This window comes from Bufo gargarizans, chromosome 9, assembly GCF_014858855.1.
Source record: "Bufo gargarizans isolate SCDJY-AF-19 chromosome 9, ASM1485885v1, whole genome shotgun sequence".
Lineage (NCBI taxonomy): Eukaryota > Metazoa > Chordata > Amphibia > Anura > Bufonidae > Bufo > Bufo gargarizans.
The window spans coordinates 17,707,164-17,728,335 of NC_058088.1; the positions used below are offsets into that span (position 1 = coordinate 17,707,164).

The 21,172-nt window shown below is 46.3% G+C and overlaps 1 protein-coding gene across 1 annotated transcript in view; it reads right to left on the reverse strand.

Moving 5' to 3' along the window:
* The window catches only part of LOC122919722 (complement factor B-like), a 67,640-nt gene that overhangs the window by 4,904 nt on the left and 41,564 nt on the right, over window positions 1–21,172 (reverse strand). Inside the window, exon 13 of the mRNA XM_044268906.1 lies at window positions 1,694–1,828. Within this exon, the coding sequence (XP_044124841.1) occupies window positions 1,694–1,828 (135 nt within the window). The remainder of the gene's footprint in view (window positions 1–1,693; window positions 1,829–21,172) is intronic.

Here is a 21,172-nt window from a genome sequence, read left to right on the forward strand (position 1 = left end):
TTTTTTTTTATTCTCTTGTCCTACTTACTGAGAAAGCCCCACATGCTCACCTTCATCTTTCAGCTGTTTCCTAAGCTGTGATAGAGATAGAGCTACACAAGAAAGACACGCCCCCGGAGAAAGACACGCCCCCGGAGAAAGGACACACCCTTGAGCTTCCAGTTTGATATAAATCTAGCAGAGCAATGGATGGGGAGATCTCTGGATCCATGTGAGGTACAGCACTGGTTCTAGCTTTGTTAGAAAGAGATTGTCATGTACTCTCACTATAATCTTTTATATTAATCATGGGATAACCCCTTTAATAGTGACCTCCACAGCGCCCCACCCCCTTCCTTAACAGTGACTTTTTACAGCATTCCGCCCTCTTAGTGACTTCCACAGCACCCCACACACTTAAAAGTGACCCCCCATTAACAGTAACCTCCACAGCACCCCGCCCCTTAACAGTGACCTCCTCCTTAAATGATCTCTACAGCACCCCACTCCTTAACCTTGACCTCCCCCTTATGTTATCTCCACAGAACCCCACCCCCTTAACAATGACCCCCATAGCATCACACCCAACAGTGTCACACCCAACACTTTCACAGCGCACTGCCCCTTTAACAGTGACCTCAACAGCACACTGCCCCCCTCAATAGTGACCTCTTCCTTAACAATGACCTCCACAGTGCCCTGCCCCTTAACAGTAGTGACCTCCACAGCGCCTGCCCCATTAACAGTGACCTCTATAGTGCCCTTCCCCCTTAACAATGACAAGCACCCCAACTTCTTAAGAGTGACCTTTTCCCTTTGTGATCTCCACAGCACCCCACTCCCTTATCAATGACGTGAACAGCACCCCACCCCCTTAACAGTGACCTCCACAGCATCGCACCCTCTTAACAGTGATTTTCACAGCGCACTTCCCCTTAACAGTGACCTCCACAACGCCCTTCCCAGTAACAGTAGTGACCTCCACAGTGCCCCACCCCCTTAACAGTGACCTCCACAGTGCCCCACCCCCTTAACAGTGACCTGCACAACGCCCTTCCCAGTAACAGTAGTGACCTTCACAGCATCCTGCCCCTTAACAGTGACCTCTATAGTGCCCTTCTCCCTTAACAATGACCTCCACAGCACTCCAACTCCTTAAATGTGACACACTGGGACCCGCACCTATATTGAGAACGGAGCCCCGAAAGTGTTGGAGGGCACACTGCGTATGCGCAGCCGCCCTCTATTCATTTTCTATGAGGCCGCCAAAAATAGCTGAGCGCTGACAAAGCCTGTTGTCTCCCATATTGGCATACAGGGAAGGAAGTTCACCTACCTATCATTAGATTAAAGGCTTTCTTCATATCGTCTGCTGTTTCCATACTGAAGACATGCTGACTAGTTTTCTTGGATGCAATATCATTGATTTCATTCTACCCAGGAGACTCAAACCCCATTAAAGTATATTTATATATCCCCACAGGCATATAAAGGAGAGGTGCATGCCCGTGGCCATCGCCATTGATGTTTACATGGCACCCCCCGAATAGCCATCACTATACTGTTGTCTTTCCCACATCGGCATACAGAGGTGCAGATAACAGGCCCATTCCAGACCACAGACATGTAGCCCGGGCTTCCTGCAGCTCGACACAAGCCGGAGCAAGGCATCACATCGCAACAATAGGCAAGGAATAAATCTAAGTTTACCTACCTATCATTTCATCAAAGGCTTTCTTCATATCGTCTACTGTTCCCATACTGAAGACATGCTGACTAGTTTTCTTGGATGCAATATCGTTTATTTCATTATGGCTTATCTCCTCACCCAGACCAAAGACATAGATATCTGTAAGTGGCAGAAAAGAGATTGAATGTGGGATCATGTTAAATGTCAAGGAACACTGAAAACATACATACACTCACCTAAAGAATTATTAGGAACAGCATAGTAATACGGTGTTGGACCCCCTTTTGCCTTCAGAACTGCCTTAATTCTACGTGGCATTGATTCAACAAGGTGCTGATAGCATTCTTTAGAAATGTTGGCCCATATTGATAGGATAGCATCTTGCAGTTGATGGAGATTTGAGGGATGCACATCCAGGGCACGAAGCTCCCGTTCCATCACATCCCAAAGATGCTCTATTGGGTTGAGATCTGGTGACTGTGGGGGCCATTTTAGTACAGTGAACTCATTGTCATGTTCAAGAAACCAATTTGAAATGATTCGAGCTTTGTGACATGGTGCATTATCCTGCTGGAAGTAGCCATCAGAGGATGGGTACATGGTGGTCATGAAGGGATGGACATGGTCAGAAACAATGCTCAGGTAGCCCGTGGCATTTAAACGATGGCCAATTGGCACTAAGGGGCCTAAAGTGTGCCCAGAAAACATCCCCTACACCATAAGACCACCACCACCAGCCTGCACAGTGGTAACAAGGCATGATGGATACATGTTCTCATTCTGTTTACGCCAAATTCGGACTCTACCATTTGAATGTCTCAACAGAAATCGAGACTCATCAGACCAGGCAACATTTTTCCAGTCTTCAACAGTCCAATTTTGGTGAGCTCGTGCAAATTGTAGCCTCTTTTTCCTATTTGTAGTGGAGATGAGTGGTACCCGGTGGGGTCTTCTGCTGTTGTAGCCCATCTTTCTTTCCCATTCTGACATTCAGTTTGGAGTTCAGGAGATTGTCTTGACCAGGACCACAACCCTACATGCATTGAAGCAACTGCCATGTGATTGGTTGACTAGATAATCGCATTAATGAGAAATAGAACAGGTGTTCCTAATAATTCTTTAGGTGAGTGTATATTGCTATGTAATAAAAGTTATAGTCAGATAATTTTCCCTTCAAAGTCGAAGCGCTCATCAGTACAGGAGGACCGGGGAGCGGTGAATGCAGTGCGGACTCTGTACTCACTGCTCCCTGGTCTTCCTCGGCAACGTAAGAACATGTGCTCTGCGACCTTACGCTGTGCGGAATAATGTGCAGAGGCATAATTCTGTTTGTGATGCCAATTTAATGCAGCAAACACCCGAGGAGCCCATGCAGAGGATAAGAGTGGTAGTGGCACTGTTGAGGTGCTGTGTTACGGTGTACTCCCTCAGGCCATTGCTCCCTTGGGAACGGTGCAGTGAAAGAAATTAAGTGGTTAATGAACATGAATTATTCTGACTCCGATTGTTGTAATAGTGATTTATCCCTAGTGAGACCTCTATGCCTGGCCTGTATAAGCAGTTATAATCACTGCGGACAATCCTTATCAGATAGCTTGGAGCAATGAAATGAATCACAGATATCACAAACAGAAAAACAAGTGCAATACTAAAACGGCCACTAATTGGGAGCAGATAACCAAATATAGAATATATGAATGGTTCAATGAATCAAACTATATAGATTTTAACTGCGTAGCAGCACACTCCCCGACGGGCATTAAAAATGTCACTATTTAAACCATAACGGTAGTTATATAATTGCAAGTAAACAACAGTGCCATTTGCTTGATGTCCGAGGACCTGAAAAACATAAAGAGAACAGACATATAATGCAAAAACTAAAATGTAAGGCTTCAACTGTGTCAAGTAAAGTTCAAACACTTCTTGCTTGAAGTTTCAAGTAGGATTCAGCAGCCTAGGCAAATAAGTTCATTCTCCAAAGGGCAAGAGCAGAACAAGTTCCGTGATAGGCCTGATGAAAGTCTTTACAGTCCCTTGACTTGCAACTTTCAGCTCCACCTTGCGTACCTTACCGCCATCACTAGGAACGCTCTTCACAACAAGTCCCATAGGCCACTCGATTCTTTTGGCTTGTTGGTCCTTGAGCAGAACGAGATCTCCAACTTGTATGTTAGGGTACTGTCGTTTGCCATTTCCTGCGTCCTTGCAGAGTGGAAAGATACTCCATCTTCCAACGATTCCAGAAGCGGTTGGCAAGGTTCTGTACTCGCTTCCATTGATCAAAGCACAGATTTCCATCTTTAAAGTTTCCAGGTGGAACAGGAATGGACCCAAGCTTCTGGCTAAGCAGGGTAGCTGGGGTAAGGATAGTTGGGGTCTCTGGATCTCTAGACACTGGAACAAGTGGTCTTGAGTTGATTATGGCAGATGCTTCTGCCAAGAAGGTGGTTAGAATTTTGTGGGTAAGTCTTGAGGAGTTTAAGTCCATAAACATATAGTCCAGTATTTTTCGTGTGATGCCTATCATTCTCTCCCATGAGCCGCCCATGTGGGAAGAATGAGGAGAATTGAAAATCCATGCACAGCCCTTTTCAGCTAAAAGTTCTTGGATTGGCTTAGAGTTGAGTTGTAACTCTTTACAGGCTCCTACGAAATTAGTTCCACAGTCAGACCTCTGTGTTTTCACTGGTCCTCTGATGGCAAGAAGCTTGAGGCATCCATAGATTCTATTACTTCAATGTGTACTGCACGCACACTCATGCAAGTGAACAGCACTGCCCATCGTTTACTATTTGCTTGGCCACCTCGAGTTCTGCGGACTGTTACCATCCATGGCCCAAAGACATCCAATCCAACATGAGAGAAAGGTGGGTCAGTACTTAATCTGTCAGCTGGCAAATCTGACATTAGCTGTTGCTGATGTTTACCTCTTACCTCATGCGGTATTCAATAATCTCATTGTCCATATTGTTGTCACGGTGCCACAGAAACCTTAGGAAGTTCCTATGGTCTTTGCGTACAATGAAGCAATGAAACATCTGTTCAATATCAGCAGTTATGGCAACTGGTTCTCTTCAAAATCTCATAAGTATGCCTACAAGGTTGTTGGTTAGATTCGGGACAGTGAGAAGAACATCATTTAGGGATACATCTTGATGCTTGGCACTGGAATCAAATACTATCCTGATTTGTTTTGGCTTACGTCCAAAGAAAGGCAGATACCAGCACTCATCGTGTCTTTGAAGTGGTGGCGCTGGTTTGGTGTGATCATTGTCAAAGATCCTTTTCATAATTTATAATGGTCACTTTATAATGGTGAGGGCACTGTTTGAAGTGGAATACACATCCGTTTCCTAACACTTAAGTCTGGCAAAGTCATTCATATCTGGTCTCTCATTCCTTGGTCTCAAAGTAACTTGTGGAACCCCTTGGGTGTAAAAGTTCTCTGGTGATGTAGGGTGAGGTTTACCAGGGTAAAATGATGTAGCATGGCTTGTGCTGGCTATGGTTTCAGCTGCGGCTTATCACCGGAAGTCACCTTGTTGTTGACATGAGTTGATCTGGTTTGCTGCATAGATGTACTTGCGTTGTAGACTTGAAGAGGCTCAGACATATAGAACGTATTCACTGGTGTGTTAAGCTGGATCTTCCAGTTCTACTGGGATAAGGCAGTCTGAATTAGTACTTTGTCCCATTGCTTGTTCAAGGACCTTCAGCCTTGCTAGGGAAGCTTCTTCCCCCCCTTCCATTTGCAGAATCTTTATTTGTGAATCTGCCTCTGCTTGGAGAGCTTTGCTTTGAGCTTCCATCTTGGCTTGATGAGCTGCTATCTCTGCTTATTGAGCTGCCTTTTAAGCTGCCATCTCTGCTTGTTGAGCTGCCCTTTGAGCTTCTATCTCTGCTTGACGAGCTATCACCTATGCTTGGCAAGCTGCCATCTCTGCTTGGCGAGCTGCCATTTTTGCTTGTTGAGCTGCCGTTTGAGCTTCCATCTCTGCTTGCTTTCTGGTAAAGAAGCTTTGCGCCTTTTTTGATTCGGCATCAGCGTGGGCCTCTATTACCTTGTCGCTTAATGTTGATCTTCTGGAACGAGAGGATCTGGAAGAAAGTGCAGTGTGCTTGGTTGTGGTGGATCTGTGAGATCTGGTCTGCAGTTGAGTAATGCGGATTTCTTCCTTAAAGGACTTCTGTCACCCCACTAAACGCATTTTTTTATTTTTTTTGTCTACTTATAATCCCTATCCTGCCATATTGCCATTTATATATTGCCATTTTCATAATTTTCGTTCAGTAGATTTAGCCAAAAACGTACTTTTATTATATGCTAATTACCTCTCTACCAGCAAGTAGGGCGTCTACTTGCTGGTAGCAGCCGCAGAAAACCGCCCCCTCCTTGTGTTAAATTAACAGGGCCAGCCGCGATCTCCTCCGGCCAGCCCTGTCAGCATTTCAAAAATCGCGCGCCTGTGTTGATTCGGCGCAGGCGCTCTGAGAGAAGGAGGCTCGCCTCCTCAGCACTCCCTCAGTGCGCCTGCGCCGATGACGTCTTCTCTTTCGGTGACGTCATCGGCGCAGGCGCACTGAGGGAGTGCTGAGGAGATGAGCCTCCTTATCTCAGAGCGCCTGCGCCGAATCAACACAGGCGCGCGATTTTTGAAATGCTGACAGGGCCGGCCGGAGGAGGAGATCGCGGCTGGCCCTGTCAGCCAACACAAGGAGAGGGCGGTTTTCTGCGGCTGCTACCAGCAAGTAGACGCCCTACTTGCTGGTAGAAAGGTAATTAGCATATCATAAAAGTAAGTTTTTGGCTAAATCTACTGAACGAAAATTATTAATAACATAATATATGGCAATATGGCAGGATAGGGATTATAAGTAGACAAAAAAAAATGCGTTTAGTCGGGTGACAGAAGCCCTTTAAGCTTAGCATTTTGCACTGCAAGAGCCCTTTGTTGGTTCAGTGCATCAGTCCTAGTCAGTTCTGCTGAAGAATCCTCTATATTTGAGTCCTGCAAGAAGGCTGAGTATTTTGCAGACAACTGCTGGTAGCGTACATATACAGCAAATAGGTGATTTATAGAGTCTCTTATTTCAGCTGGTTGATCATTAGAGTGTGACAAAACTGACACGTGGTGTGAGGTTCTGTCCCAGAGGTCTGACAAATTACTGGAGAACTCATCTCCAGTGGCTTTATAGTTTTCTCTGAGTTTCTGTGTTGGTTGTATTGTACGTTTGGGTCCTACACTCTGTTCGGTAATATCTGCAGAATCTGCTCCCTGTACGTCTGCTGGTTCAGAGGCATGATGTATCTGCGTTGGTTCAGCCATAAAAGAGTGTTCAGAGCCTCGTCTAGACATTTTTTACGTTTTTGCGAAAAATGGTACTGTCTCTTTAAGAAGACAAACAGCAGCTTAGACATGTGAGGTAACACAGTGCAATGTAGAGAAACAGTTTTCAACATTCACTTGAAGTGCAGTAAGCTTGTGCAACATGTGCTTTCACAAGATGGCGGATGGCACTGAGCTTGATTGCAGATTAGGCACACACATATACACAGCAGGCTGTAAGAATCCTATGCATCTTTTGACTATTCTGACTCAGATTGTTGTAATAGCGATTTATCCCCAGTGAGACCTCTATGCCTGGCCTGTATAAGCAGATATAATCAATGCGGACAATACTTATTAGATAGCTTGAACTCACCAACACCAAGTTTATCTGTGTTAGTTGCTTTATTCTGTAAGCCAGATAACAGAGTACAGCAGAACAGATGGATTCCGGTATTGTGCAGTCAAAAGATGATGCATTTGTAAGCTTACATGAGTGAGAATACATGTGTACCTGTGCAAATGCCTAGAGCAGTATGAAGAAACAGGAAGTGAAGTACACAGAAGAAGGGGTGGCGCAATGAAATGAATCACAGATATCACGAACAGAAAAACAAGTGCAATACCAAAAACGGCCTCTAGATGGGAGCAGATAACCAAATAAAGAATATATTAATGGTTCAATGAATTAAACTATATAGATTTTAACCGCGTAGCAGCACATGAATGGTGCTAATTGTACCTAAATTGTCAAATCTCCATTTTCCGAGTTTTATGCTTAAAATCTATGGTTGAGAAATATGAGTCACCATTAGGGATGAGCGAACTCGAACTGTATAGTTCGGGTTCGTACCGAATTTTGGGGTGTCCGTGACACGGACCCGAACCCGGACATTTTCGTAAAAGTCCGGGTTCGGGTTCGGTGTTCGTCGCTTTCTTCGCGCTTTTGTGACGCTTTCTTGGCGCTTTTTGAAAGGCTGCAAAGCAGCCAATCAACAAGCGTCATACTACTTGCCCCAAGAGGCCATCACAGCCATGCCTACTATTGGCATGGCTGTGATTGGCCAGAGCACCATGTGACCCAGCCTCTATTTAAGCTGGAGTCACATAGCGCCGCCCGTCACTCTGCTCTGATTAGCGTAGGGAGAGGTTGCGGCTGCGACAGTAGGGCGAGATTAGGCAGATTAACTCCTCCAAAGGACTTGATTAACTGATCGATCTGCAGCTGTGGATCATTGAGCTGCTGATCCTCAATTGCTCACTGTTTTTAGGCTGCACAGACCGTTTGTCAGTCACATTTTTCTGGGGTGATCGGCGGCCATTTTGTGTCTTGTGGTGCGCCAGCACAAGCTGCGACCAAGTGCATTTAACCCTCAATGGTGTGGTTGTTTTTTGGCTAAAGCCTACATCAGGGTGAAGCTGTCACACCAAGTGCATTTAACCAGCAATAGTCTGTTCATTTTTTGGCCATATACAAAATCAGGGGCAAGCTGCGCCTGTCACCAAGTGCATTTAACCCTCAATGGTGTGGTTGTTTTTTGGCTAAAGCCTACATCAGGGTGAAGCTGTCACACCAAGTGCATTTAACCAGCAATAGTCTGTTCATTTTTTGGCCATATACTAAATCAGGGGCAAGCTGCGCCTGTCACCAAGTGCATTTAACCCTCAATGGTGTGGTTGTTTTTTGGCTAAAGCCTACATCAGGGTGAAGCTGTCACACCAAGTGCATTTAACCAGCAATAGTCTGTTCATTTTTTGGCCATATACTAAATCAGGGGCAAGCTGCGCCTGTCACCAAGTGCATTTAACCCTCAATGGTGTGGTTGTTTTTTGGCTAAAGCCTACATCAGGGTGAAGCTGTCACACCAAGTGCATTTAACCAGCAATAGTCTGTTTATTTTTTGGCCATATCCCAGTCTAATTCTGTCACTAAATCCATACCGGTCACCCAGCGCCTAAATACTAGGCCTCAAATTTATATCCAGCTAAATCTGTCCCTAGTGCTGTAGCTGGGCGAGTTATTTAGTGTCCGTTCAAGCACATTTCTTGTTCTGGGTTGAAATACAATTCCCAATTTAGCAATTTCATAATTTAGTGGTTTCTGCTATATCAGAGCTATTTGAAATCTATCCCTAAAAGGGTATATAATATTCAAGGTGCACATTGGGTCATTCAGAATAACTTCACACACACCCGCTACTGTGTATTTCCAAGTCTAATTCTGGCACTAAACCCATACCTGTCACCCAGCGCCTAAATACTAGGCCTCAAATTTATATCCCGCTAAATCTGTCCTTAGTGCTGTAGCTGGGCGAGTTATTTAGTGTCCGTTCAAGCACATTTCTTGTTCTGGGTTGAAATACAATTCCCAATTTAGCAATTTCATAATTTAGTGGTTTCTGCTATATCAGAGCTATTTGAAATCTATCCCTAAAAGGGTATATAATATTCAAGGTGCACATTGGGTCATTCAGAATAACTTCACACACACCCGCTACTGTGTATTTCCAAGTCTAATTCTGTCACTAAACCCATACCTGTCACCCAGCGCCTAAATACTAGGCCTCAAATTTATATCCCGCTAAATCTGTCCCTAGTGCTGTAGCTGGGCGAGTTATTTAGTGTCCGTTCAAGCACATTTCTTGTTCTGGGTTGAAATACAATTCCCAATTTAGCAATTTCATAATTTAGTGGTTTCTGCTATATCAGAGCTATTTGAAATCTATCCCTAAAAGGGTATATAATATTCAAGGTGCACATTGGGTCATTCAGAATAACTTCACACACACCCGCTACTGTGTATTTCCAAGTCTAATTCTGTCACTAAACCCATACCTGTCACCCAGCGCCTAAATACTAGGCCTCAAATTTATATCCCGCTAAATCTGTCCCTAGTGCTGTAGCTGGGCGAGTTATTTAGTGTCCGTTCAAGCACATTTCTTGTTCTGGGTTGAAATACAATTCCCAATTTAGCAATTTCATAATTTAGTGGTTTCTGCTATATCAGAGCTATTTGAAATCTATCCCTAAAAGGGTATATAATATTCAAGGTGCACATTGGGTCATTCAGAATAACTTCACACACACCCGCTACTGTGTATTTCCAAGTCTAATTCTGTCACTAAACCCATACCTGTCACCCAGCGCCTAAATACTAGGCCTCAAATTTATATCCCGCTAAATCTGTCCCTAGTGCTGTAGCTGGGCGAGTTATTTAGTGTCCGTTCAAGCACATTTCTTGTTCTGGGTTGAAATACAATTCCCAATTTAGCAATTTCATAATTTAGTGGTTTCTGCTATATCAGAGCTATTTGAAATCTATCCCTAAAAGGGTATATAATATTCAAGGTGCACATTGGGTCATTCAGAATAACTTCACACACACCCGCTACTGTGTATTTCCAAGTCTAATTCTGTCACTAAACCCATACCTGTCACCCAGCGCCTAAATACTAGGCCTCAAATTTATATCCCGCTAAATCTGTCCCTAGTGCTGTAGCTGGGCGAGTTATTTAGTGTCCGTTCAAGCACATTTCTTGTTCTGGGTTGAAATACAATTCCCAATTTAGCAATTTCATAATTTAGTGGTTTCTGCTATATCAGAGCTATTTGAAATCTATCCCTAAAAGGGTATATAATATTCAAGGTGCACATTGGGTCATTCAGAATAACTTCACACACACCCGCTACTGTGTATTTCCAAGTCTAATTCTGTCACTAAACCCATACCTGTCACCCAGCGCCTAAATACTAGGCCTCAAATTTATATCCCGCTAAATCTGTCCCTAGTGCTGTAGCTGGGCGAGTTATTTAGTGTCCGTTCAAGCACATTTCTTGTTCTGGGTTGAAATACAATTCCCAATTTAGCAATTTCATAATTTAGTGGTTTCTGCTATATCAGAGCTATTTGAAATCTATCCCTAAAAGGGTATATAATATTCAAGGTGCACATTGGGTCATTCAGAATAACTTCACACACACCCGCTACTGTGTATTTCCAAGTCTAATTCTGTCACTAAACCCATACCTGTCACCCAGCGCCTAAATACTAGGCCTCAAATTTATATCCCGCTAAATCTGTCCCTAGTGCTGTAGCTGGGCGAGTTATTTAGTGTCCGTTCAAGCACATTTCTTGTTCTGGGTTGAAATACAATTCCCAATTTAGCAATTTCATAATTTAGTGGTTTCTGCTATATCAGAGCTATTTGAAATCTATCCCTAAAAGGGTATATAATATTCAAGGTGCACATAGGGTCATTCAGAATAACTTCACACACCCGCTACTGTGCATTTCCAAATCTAATTCTGTCACTAAACCCATACCTGTCACCCAGCGCCTAAATACTAGGCCTCAAATTTATATCCCGCTAAATCTCTCGTTACCGCTGTCCTGTTGTGGCTGGGAAAGTTATTTAGTGTCCGTCAAAGCACATTTTTTGTTCTGGGTTGAAATACAATTCCCAATTTAGCAATTTCATAATTTAGTCGTTTCTGCTATATCAGAGCTATTTGAAATCTATCCCTAAAAGGGTAGATCATATTGAAGGTGCACATAGGGTCATTCAGAATAACTTCACACACACGCTTCTGTGCATTTCCAAGTCTAATTCTGTCACTAAATCCATACCGGTCACCCAGCGCCTAAATACTAGGCCTCAAATTTATATCCCGCTGAATTTGAATACAATACATTGGGCCAAATAATATATTTGTTGTTGTGGTGAACCATAACAATGAGAAAAACATCTAATAAGGGACGCGGACGTGGACATGGTCGTGGTGGTGTTAGTGGACCCTCTGGTGCTGGGAGAGGACGTGGCCGTTCTGCCACATCCACACGTCCTAGTGTACCAACTACCTCAGGTCCCAGTAGCCGCCAGAATTTACAGCGATATATGGTGGGGCCCAATGCCGTTCTAAGGATGGTAAGGCCTGAGCAGGTACAGGCATTAGTCAATTGGGTGGCCGACAGTGGATCCAGCACGTTCACATTATCTCCCACCCAGTCTTCTGCAGAAAGCGCACAGATGGCGCCTGAAAACCAACCCCATCAGTCTGTCACATCACCCCCATGCATACCAGGGAAACTGTCTCAGCCTCAAGTTATGCAGCAGTCTCTTATGCTGTTTGAAGACTCCGCTGGCAGGGTTTCCCAAGGGCATCCACCTAGCCCTTCCCCAGCGGTGAAAGACATAGAATGCACTGACGCACAACCACTTATGTTTCCTGATGATGAGGACATGGGAATACCACCTCAGCATGTCTCTGATGATGACGAAACACAGGTGCCAACTGCTGCGTCTTTCTGCAGTGTGCAGACTGAACAGGAGGTCAGGGATCAAGACTGGGTGGAAGACGATGCAGGGGACGATGAGGTCCTAGACCCCACATGGAATGAAGGTCGTGCCACTGACTTTCACAGTTCGGAGGAAGAGGCAGTGGTGAGACCGAGCCAACAGCGTAGCAAAAGAGGGAGCAGTGGGCAAAAGCAGAACACCCGCCGCCAAGAGACTCCGCCTGCTACTGACCGCCGCCATCTGGGACCGAGCACCCCAAAGGCAGCTTCAAGGAGTTCCCTGGCATGGCACTTCTTCAAACAATGTGCTGACGACAAGACCCGAGTGGTTTGCACGCTGTGCCATCAGAGCCTGAAGCGAGGCATTAACGTTCTGAACCTGAGCACAACCTGCATGACCAGGCACCTGCATGCAAAGCATGAACTGCAGTGGAGTAAACACCTTAAAACCAAGGAAGTCACTCAGGCTCCCCCTGCTACCTCTTCTGCTGCTGCCGCCTCGGCCTATTCTGCTGCTGCCGCCTCGGCCTCTTCCTCCGCCTCTGGAGGAACGTTGGCACCTGCCGCCCAGCAAACAGGGGATGTACCACCAACACCACCACCACCACCTCCGTCACCAAGCGTCTCAACCATGTCACACGCCAGCGTTCAGCTCTCCATCTCACAAACATTTGATAGAAAGCGTAAATTCCCACCTAGCCACCCTCGATCCCTGGCCCTGAATGCCAGCATTTCTAAACTACTGGCCTATGAAATGCTGTCATTTAGGCTGGTGGACACAGACAGCTTCAAACAGCTCATGTCGCTTGCTGTCCCACAGTATGTTGTTCCCAGCCGGCACTACTTCTCCAAGAGAGCCGTGCCTTCCCTGCACAACCAAGTATCCGATAAAATCAAGTGTGCACTGCGCAACGCCATCTGTGGCAAGGTCCACCTAACCACAGATACGTGGACCAGTAAGCACGGCCAGGGACGCTATATCTCCCTAACTGCACACTGGGTAAATGTAGTGGCAGCTGGGCCCCAGGCGGAGAGCTGTTTGGCGCACGTCCTTCCGCCGCCAAGGATCGCAGGGCAACATTCTTTGCCTCCTGTTGCCACCTCCTCCTTCTCGGCTTCCTCCTCCTCTTCTTCCACCTGCTCATCCAGTCAGCCACACACCTTCACCACCAACTTCAGCACAGCCCGGGGTAAACGTCAGCAGGCCATTCTGAAACTCATATGTTTGGGGGACAGGCCCCACACCGCACAGGAGTTGTGGCGGGGTATAGAACAACAGACCGACGAGTGGTTGCTGCCGGTGAGCCTCAAGCCCGGCCTGGTGGTGTGTGATAATGGGCGAAATCTCGTTGCAGCTCTGGGACTAGCCAATTTGACGCACATCCCTTGCTTGGCGCATGTGCTGAATTTGGTGGTGCAGAAGTTCATTCACAACTACCCCGACATGTCAGAGCTGCTGCATAAAGTGCGGGCCGTCTGTTCGCGCTTCCGGCGTTCACATCCTGCTGCTGCTCGCCTGTCTGCGCTACAGCGTAACTTCGGCCTTCCCGCTCACCGCCTCATATGCGACGTGCCCACCAGGTGGAACTCCACCTTGCACATGCTGGACAGACTGTGCGAGCAGCAGCAGGCCATAGTGGAGTTTCAGCTGCAGCACGCACGGGTCAGTCGCACTACAGAACAGCACCACTTCACCACCAATGACTGGGCCTCCATGCGAGACCTGTGTGCCCTGTTGCGCTGTTTCGAGTACTCCACCAACATGGCCAGTGGCGATGACACCGTTATCAGCGTTACAATACCACTTCTATGTCTCCTTGAGAAAACACTTAGGGCGATGATGGAAGAGGAGGTGGCCCAGGAGGAGGAGGAGGAGGAGGAGGAAGAGGGGTCATTTTTAGCACTTTCAGGCCAGTCTCTTCGAAGTGACTCAGAGGGAGGTTTTTGGCAACAGCAGAGGCCAGGTACAAATGTGGCCAGCCAGGGCCCACTACTGGAGGACGAGGAGGACGAGGATGAGGAGGAGGTGGAGGAGGATGAGGATGAAGCATGGTCACAGCGGGGTGGCACCCAACGCAGCTCGGGTCCATCACTGGTGCGTGGCTGGGGGGAAAGGCAGGACGATGACGATACGCCTCCCACAGAGGACAGCTTGTCCTTATCCCTGGGCAGCCTGGCACACATGAGCGACTACATGCTGCAGTGCCTGCGCAACGACAGCAGAGTTGCCCACATTTTAACCTGTGCGGACTACTGGGTTGCCACCCTGCTGGATCCACGCTACAAAGACAATGTGCCCACCTTACTTCCTGCACTGGAGCGTGATAGGAAGATGCGCGAGTACAAGCGCACGTTGGTAGACGCGCTACTGAGAGCATTCCCAAATGTCACAGGGGAACAAGTGGAAGCCCAAGGCCAAGGCAGAGGAGGAGCAAGAGGTCGCCAAGGCAGCTGTGTCACGGCCAGCTCCTCTGAGGGCAGGGTTAGCATGGCAGAGATGTGGAAAACTTTTGTCAACACGCCACAGCTAACTGCACCACCACCTGATACGCAACGTGTTAGCAGGAGGCAACATTTCACTAACATGGTGGAACAGTACGTGTGCACACCCCTCCACGTACTGACTGATGGTTCGGCCCCATTCAACTTCTGGGTCTCTAAATTGTCCACGTGGCCAGAGCTAGCCTTTTATGCCTTGGAGGTGCTGGCCTGCCCGGCAGCCAGCGTTTTGTCTGAACGTGTATTCAGCACGGCAGGGGGCGTCATTACAGACAAACGCAGCCGCCTGTCTACAGCCAATGTGGACAAGCTGACGTTCATAAAAATGAACCAGGCATGGATCCCACAGGACCTGTCCGTCCCTTGTCCAGATTAGACATTAACTACCTCCCCATAACCATATATTATTGGACTCCAGGGCACTTCCTCATTCAATCCTATTTTTATTTTCATTTTACCATTATATTGCGATGCTACCCAAAGTTGAATGAACCTCTCCTCTGCCTGTGTGCTAGGCCTAAATATATGCCAATGGACTGTTGCAGTGGTGGCTGACATGAAGCCTGATTCTCTGCTATGACATGCAGACTAATTCTCTGCTGACATGAAGCCAGATTGTCTGTTACGGGACCTCTCTCCTCTGCCTGGGTGCTGGGCCTAAATTTATGACAATGGACTGTTGCAGTGGTGGCTGACGTGAAGCCTGATTCTCTGCTATGACATGCAGACTGATTCTCTGCTGTCATGAAGCCAGATTGTCTGTTACGGGACCTCTCTGCTCTGCCTGTGTGCTAGGCCTAAATATATGCCAATGGACTGTTGCAGTGGTGGGTGACGTGAAGCCTGATTCTCTGCTATGATATGAAGACTGATTCTCTGCTGACATGAAGCCAGATTGTCTGTTACGGGACCTTTCTCCTCTGCCTGGGTTCTGGGCCTAAATTTATGAAAATTGACTCTTACAGTGGTGGGTGACGTGAAGCCTGATTCTCTGCTATGATATGAAGACTGATTCTCTGCTGACATGAAGCCAGATTGTCTGTTACGGGACCTTTCTCCTCTGCCTGGGTTCTGGGCCTAAATTTATGAAAATTGACTCTTACAGTGGTGGGTGACGTGAAGCCTGATTCTCTGCTATGATATGAAGACTGATTCTCTGCTGACATGAAGCCAGATTGTCTGTTACGGGACCTTTCTCCTCTGCCTGGGTTCTGGGCCTAAATTTATGAAAATTGACTCTTACAGTGGTGGGTGACGTGAAGCCTGATTCTCTGCTATGATATGAAGACTGATTCTCTGCTGACATGAAGCCAGATTGTCTGTTACGGGACCTTTCTCCTCTGCCTGGGTTCTGGGCCTAAATTTATGAAAATTGACTCTTACAGTGGTGGGTGACGTGAAGCCTGATTCTCTGCTATGATATGAAGACTGATTCTCTGCTGACATGAAGCCAGATTGTCTGTTACGGGACCTTTCTCCTCTGCCTGGGTTCTGGGCCTAAATTTATGAAAATTGACTCTTACAGTGGTGGGTGACGTGAAGCCTGATTCTCTGCTATGATATGAAGACTGATTCTCTGCTGACATGAAGCCAGATTCTCTGTTACGGGACCTCTCTCCTCTGCCTGGGTGCTGGGCCTATATTTATGACAATGGACTGTTGCAGTGGTGGCTGACGTGAAGCCTGATTCTCTGCTATGACATGCAGACTGATTCTCTGCTGACATGAAGCCAGATCCTCTGTTACGGGACCTCTCTCCTCTGCCTGTGTGTGTGCTGGGCCTAAATATATGCCAATGGACTGTTGCAGTGGTGGCTGACGTGAAGCCTCATTCTCTGCTATGACATGCAGACTAATTCTCTGCTGACATGAAGACAGATTCTCTGTTACGGGACCTCCCTCCTCTGCCTGGGTGCTGGGCCTAAATATATGCCAATGGACTGTTGCAGTGGTGGCTGACGTGAAGCCTCATTCTCTGCTATGACATGCAGACTGATTCTCTGCTGACATGAAGCCAGATCGTCTGTTACGGGACCTCTCTGCTCTGCCTGTGTGCTAGGCCTAAATATATGCCAATGGACTGTTGCAGTGGTGGGTGACGTGAAGCCTCATTCTCTGCTATGACATGCAGACTGATTCTCTGCTGTCATGAAGCCAGATTGTCTGTTACGGGACCTCTGTGCTCTGCCTGTGTGCTAGGCCTAAATATATGCCAATGGACTGTTGCAGTGGTGGGTGACGTGAAGCCTCATTCTCTGCTATGACATGCAGACTGATTCTCTGCTGACATGAAGCCAGATTGTCTGTTACGGGACCTCTCTCCTCTGCCTGGGTGCTGGGCCTAAATTTATGACAATGGACTGTTGCAGTGGTGGCTGACGTGAAGCCTGATTCTCTGCTATGACATGCAGACTGATTCTCTGCTGACATGAAGCCAGATCCTCTGTTACGGGACCTCTCTCCTCTGCCTGTGTGTGTGCTGGGCCTAAATATATGCCAATGGACTGTTGCAGTGGTGGCTGACGTGAAGCCTCATTCTCTGCTATGACATGCAGACTGATTCTCTGCTGACATGAAGCCAGATTCTCTGTTACGGGACCTCTCTCCTCTGCCTGTGTGTGTGCTGGGCCTAAATATATGCCAATGGACTGTTGCAGTGGTGGCTGACGTGAAGCCTCATTCTCTGCTATGACATGCAGACTAATTCTCTGCTGACATGAAGACAGATTCTCTGTTACGGGACCTCTCTCCTCTGCCTGTGTGTGTGCTGGGCCTAAATATATGCCAATGGACTGTTGCAGTGGTGGCTGACGTGAAGCCTAATTCTCTGCTATGACATGCAGACTAATTCTCTGCTGACATGAAGACAGATTCTCTGTTACGGGACCTCCCTCCTCTGCCTGGGTGCTGGGCCTAAATATATGCCAATGGACTGTTGCAGTGGTGGCTGACGTGAAGCCTCATTCTCTGCTATGACATGCAGACTAATTCTCTGCTGACATGAAGACAGATTCTCTGTTACGGGACCTCTCTCCTCTGCCTGGGTGCCGGGGCCTAAATATCTGAGAATGGACTGTTCCAGTGGTGGGTGACGGGAAGCCAGATTCTCTGCTATGGAACCTCTCTCCAATTGATTTTGGTTAATTTTTATTTATTTAATTTTTATTTTAATTCATTTCCCTATCCACATTTGTTTGCAGGGGATTTACCTACATGTTGCTGCCTTTTGCAGCCCTCTAGCTCTTTCCTGGGCTGTTTTACAGCCTTTTTAGTGCCGAAAAGTTCGGGTCCCCATTGACTTCAATGGGGTTCGGGTTCGGGACGAAGTTCGGATCGGGTTCGGATCCCGAACCCGAACATTTCCGGGATGTTCGGCCGAACTTCTCGAACCCGAACATCCAGGTGTTCGCTCAACTCTAGTCACCATCACTTGATTCGTTAAAGGAAGCTAAATGGATACCACAAATAGGGAACCGCTTGGCAGAATGTGATACAGTATATACAACTAGGGGGACTTTTGCAGATAGATGACTCATGTCCATGATATATATGAAAAATGCCAGTGTTTATGTGTCATTTTTCATACCATCAGGTTTCTGCTTGGTTACCTTGACAAATGCTTGTGATTGGACATATTAAAATTTATGGCTAAAGAGGGGTGGCTAACATTTACATCTAATATAATTGGCTTGTTGGGCGCTGCCTGTCAGAGAATCCTTTAACCAGAAAACCTGTCAGGCTGGCTGTTTGATTCTTTAGGTCGACCGCATTCCCTGACACATGGGGAAAACGTATTAACCAATTTGAATCCCACAGACAAGCGAGTGTACTGCCCTAGTTTGGAACTTGTCCTAAATTGCAGCGAAAAAAGGTAGTTTGAAGAATCAGGACAGTAGTCTGTTTATGATTTGTGGTACATCCAGCAGTAATCAATACAAACTGTAGTTTCTGGCACCAGGTGAAGTGGTATGGTGGTTGGTTGGGTAACTATAGATTGGCAATTAAGGGGATAGGTGTCCACTGTAAGAGACTGGAGCTTTGTCTGGCCTAGTATTGGTTTAGGTGATGGGTGTCTGAGCCTTAGTCCCTCACCTTGCAGCAGTGTCTGTAAAACTGTATTTAATTGATCACTCTGTTGTCCCATACATATGCTTTTTTAAAGCTGAATTTGCTGATCTCTTTGGAGTATTGGTCTCACAGTGAAGAATTACTTCCCAGAAGTATGAGTTCTGGCATGTGCTTCCTCTCTACTCTGTAGCTGAGCTGGAACTCTCTCTCTCCTGGCAGTAAGCAGAACCAGCCCACTCCTACCAAAAGGGGAGGGACAGGGACTGTCCCTGCCAAGCATTGCCAACTACACCTTACTCTTGCTTGAACACATGGCCAAAACAATAAAATGCAAAACATTACACTGTATATCTATGTACAATTGTAGATATCTCCAGGTCTTGGTGTCACCGCCAGACATCTGAGAAGCTCTGACAGATGTTCTTCAGAACCTCCTGCTTAAGGTTCTTTTGTTTTGCTTTCGTTTTGTCATCTCGTTCCCCTCTCTCAGCTGTCATCTAGTTGCACTGATTGCATCCCTTTAAATCCCCTCCCATACTGCATCACTTTGCGGTCTATACAACCTCCTGGAGTGTGTACATGCTGGATGCTACAATTGATGCTTCTACAGATAAGTCTGTTCATTTATTAGTGTTTTCCTGTTTGCTTGATCCTAGATGACCCTGACTCCCTCCGTATTAAGTGTAGGGAGCCGGTGGTCGTGTCCCCTCACTATTATAGGGTGTTCAGGTGTCATACAGTCGAGGCACGAGGGCATGCAATTTTCTATCATAGAGATCTTTGCATGGGCTGAGAAGACAGGGAGAGTGTCAGGGCTTAAATAGGGGTCACCCTTTTGTTCCTTAGTTTCGGATCAAACCAGTCGGATCCTTATTTGTAACTTCTTGTTTTCTGTTACACCATCCGTGACACTGGGGTATTGCACATATTGTACGCACTCATGCACAATACTACTGCCCTCCACAAGAAGACCACCCGACTGTCAGGGAAGGATACCATGGGCCTCCGTCATTTAGTAAAATGCTCTTATTGGTTGCTCTTAAAGCTGAGCTCTTATTGGTTGCTCTTAAAGCTGAGCTCTTATGTATTGCTCTTAAAGCTGAGCTCTGATTTGTTGCTCTTAAAGCTGAGCTCTGATTGGTTACTCTGAAAGCTGAGCTCTTATTGGTTGCTCTTAAAGCTGAGCTCTGATTGATTGCTCTTAAAGCTGATGTCACGCCCATGTGTGGGAGGGAGACACAACACCGGACGAAGAAGGAGAGGGAACAAGGAACAAGACCTAAAAGCTAGGGAAGAAAGAAGGACACCTCCTAGTCAAATCCCTAGTAACAGTCCTGACTGGCTATCAGTATGAACAGACCCCAAAGGTTGGTGAGTTCATATGCAGGAGTACCTAGAGTCCTAACTCATCCTATAATACCCTGGCAATAGTGACAGGACTGAGACTACCTGTTCCTCCAGAAAGTAAGGACGAACAGGAGTTTCCCTCAGGCCTACAACAAAGGGCAGGGGAAAAATAACACACAGATAAACCAAAACAAAATGCAAAAGGGAAAGGAAACACTTAACTTTCCAGTAGTTATGGCAGCAACAGGAACTCAGCCGAGAACCAAACACCAGCAGACCACAGATACCACTGGAGCTATAAACCGCACAGCATTGTTGGAGAAGCAACTATAAATAAGGAAAGTTAAATGACCACAATAGCAACACCTAGAGGTTAAGGGTGTGGCCAGTATCAGAAACAACAGAGATGCCTACTGACCCACATGGAAACCTGTCAGATCAAAGCACTTGTTGCCAGTCTCACAGATCTTCTGTCACCCACTGTCGCGGAGACGTCCGTTTGTCTCTGTACGTCCGTGACAGCTGAGCTCTTATTGGTTGATCTTAAAGCTGAGCTCTGACTGTTTGCTCTTAAAGCTGAGCTCTGATTGGCTACTCTGACAGCTGATCCATTATTGGTTGCTCTCAAAGCTGAGCTCTTATTTGTTGCTTTAAAAGCTGAGCTCTGATTTGTTGCTCTTAAAGCTGAGTTCTGACAGTATTGATAAGCCCGGTAAGCATTATCCTGTACAGACCACACAAAGGATAGAAGGGTCTGGTTTTTATAACTCACCTAATAATTATTTAAACATATATCTACATATATACATTTTCTTTTCAGATTCACTTTTTACTGAAATGTTACTATACAACATCAGCCATAGAAAAGTATAAGAAAACTGCATAAGGTAGATCTGAAGCTGGACATACGCATGATATAACGCTTGTTCGGCCGACACCGATCTCTCCCTATCCTCCTATACA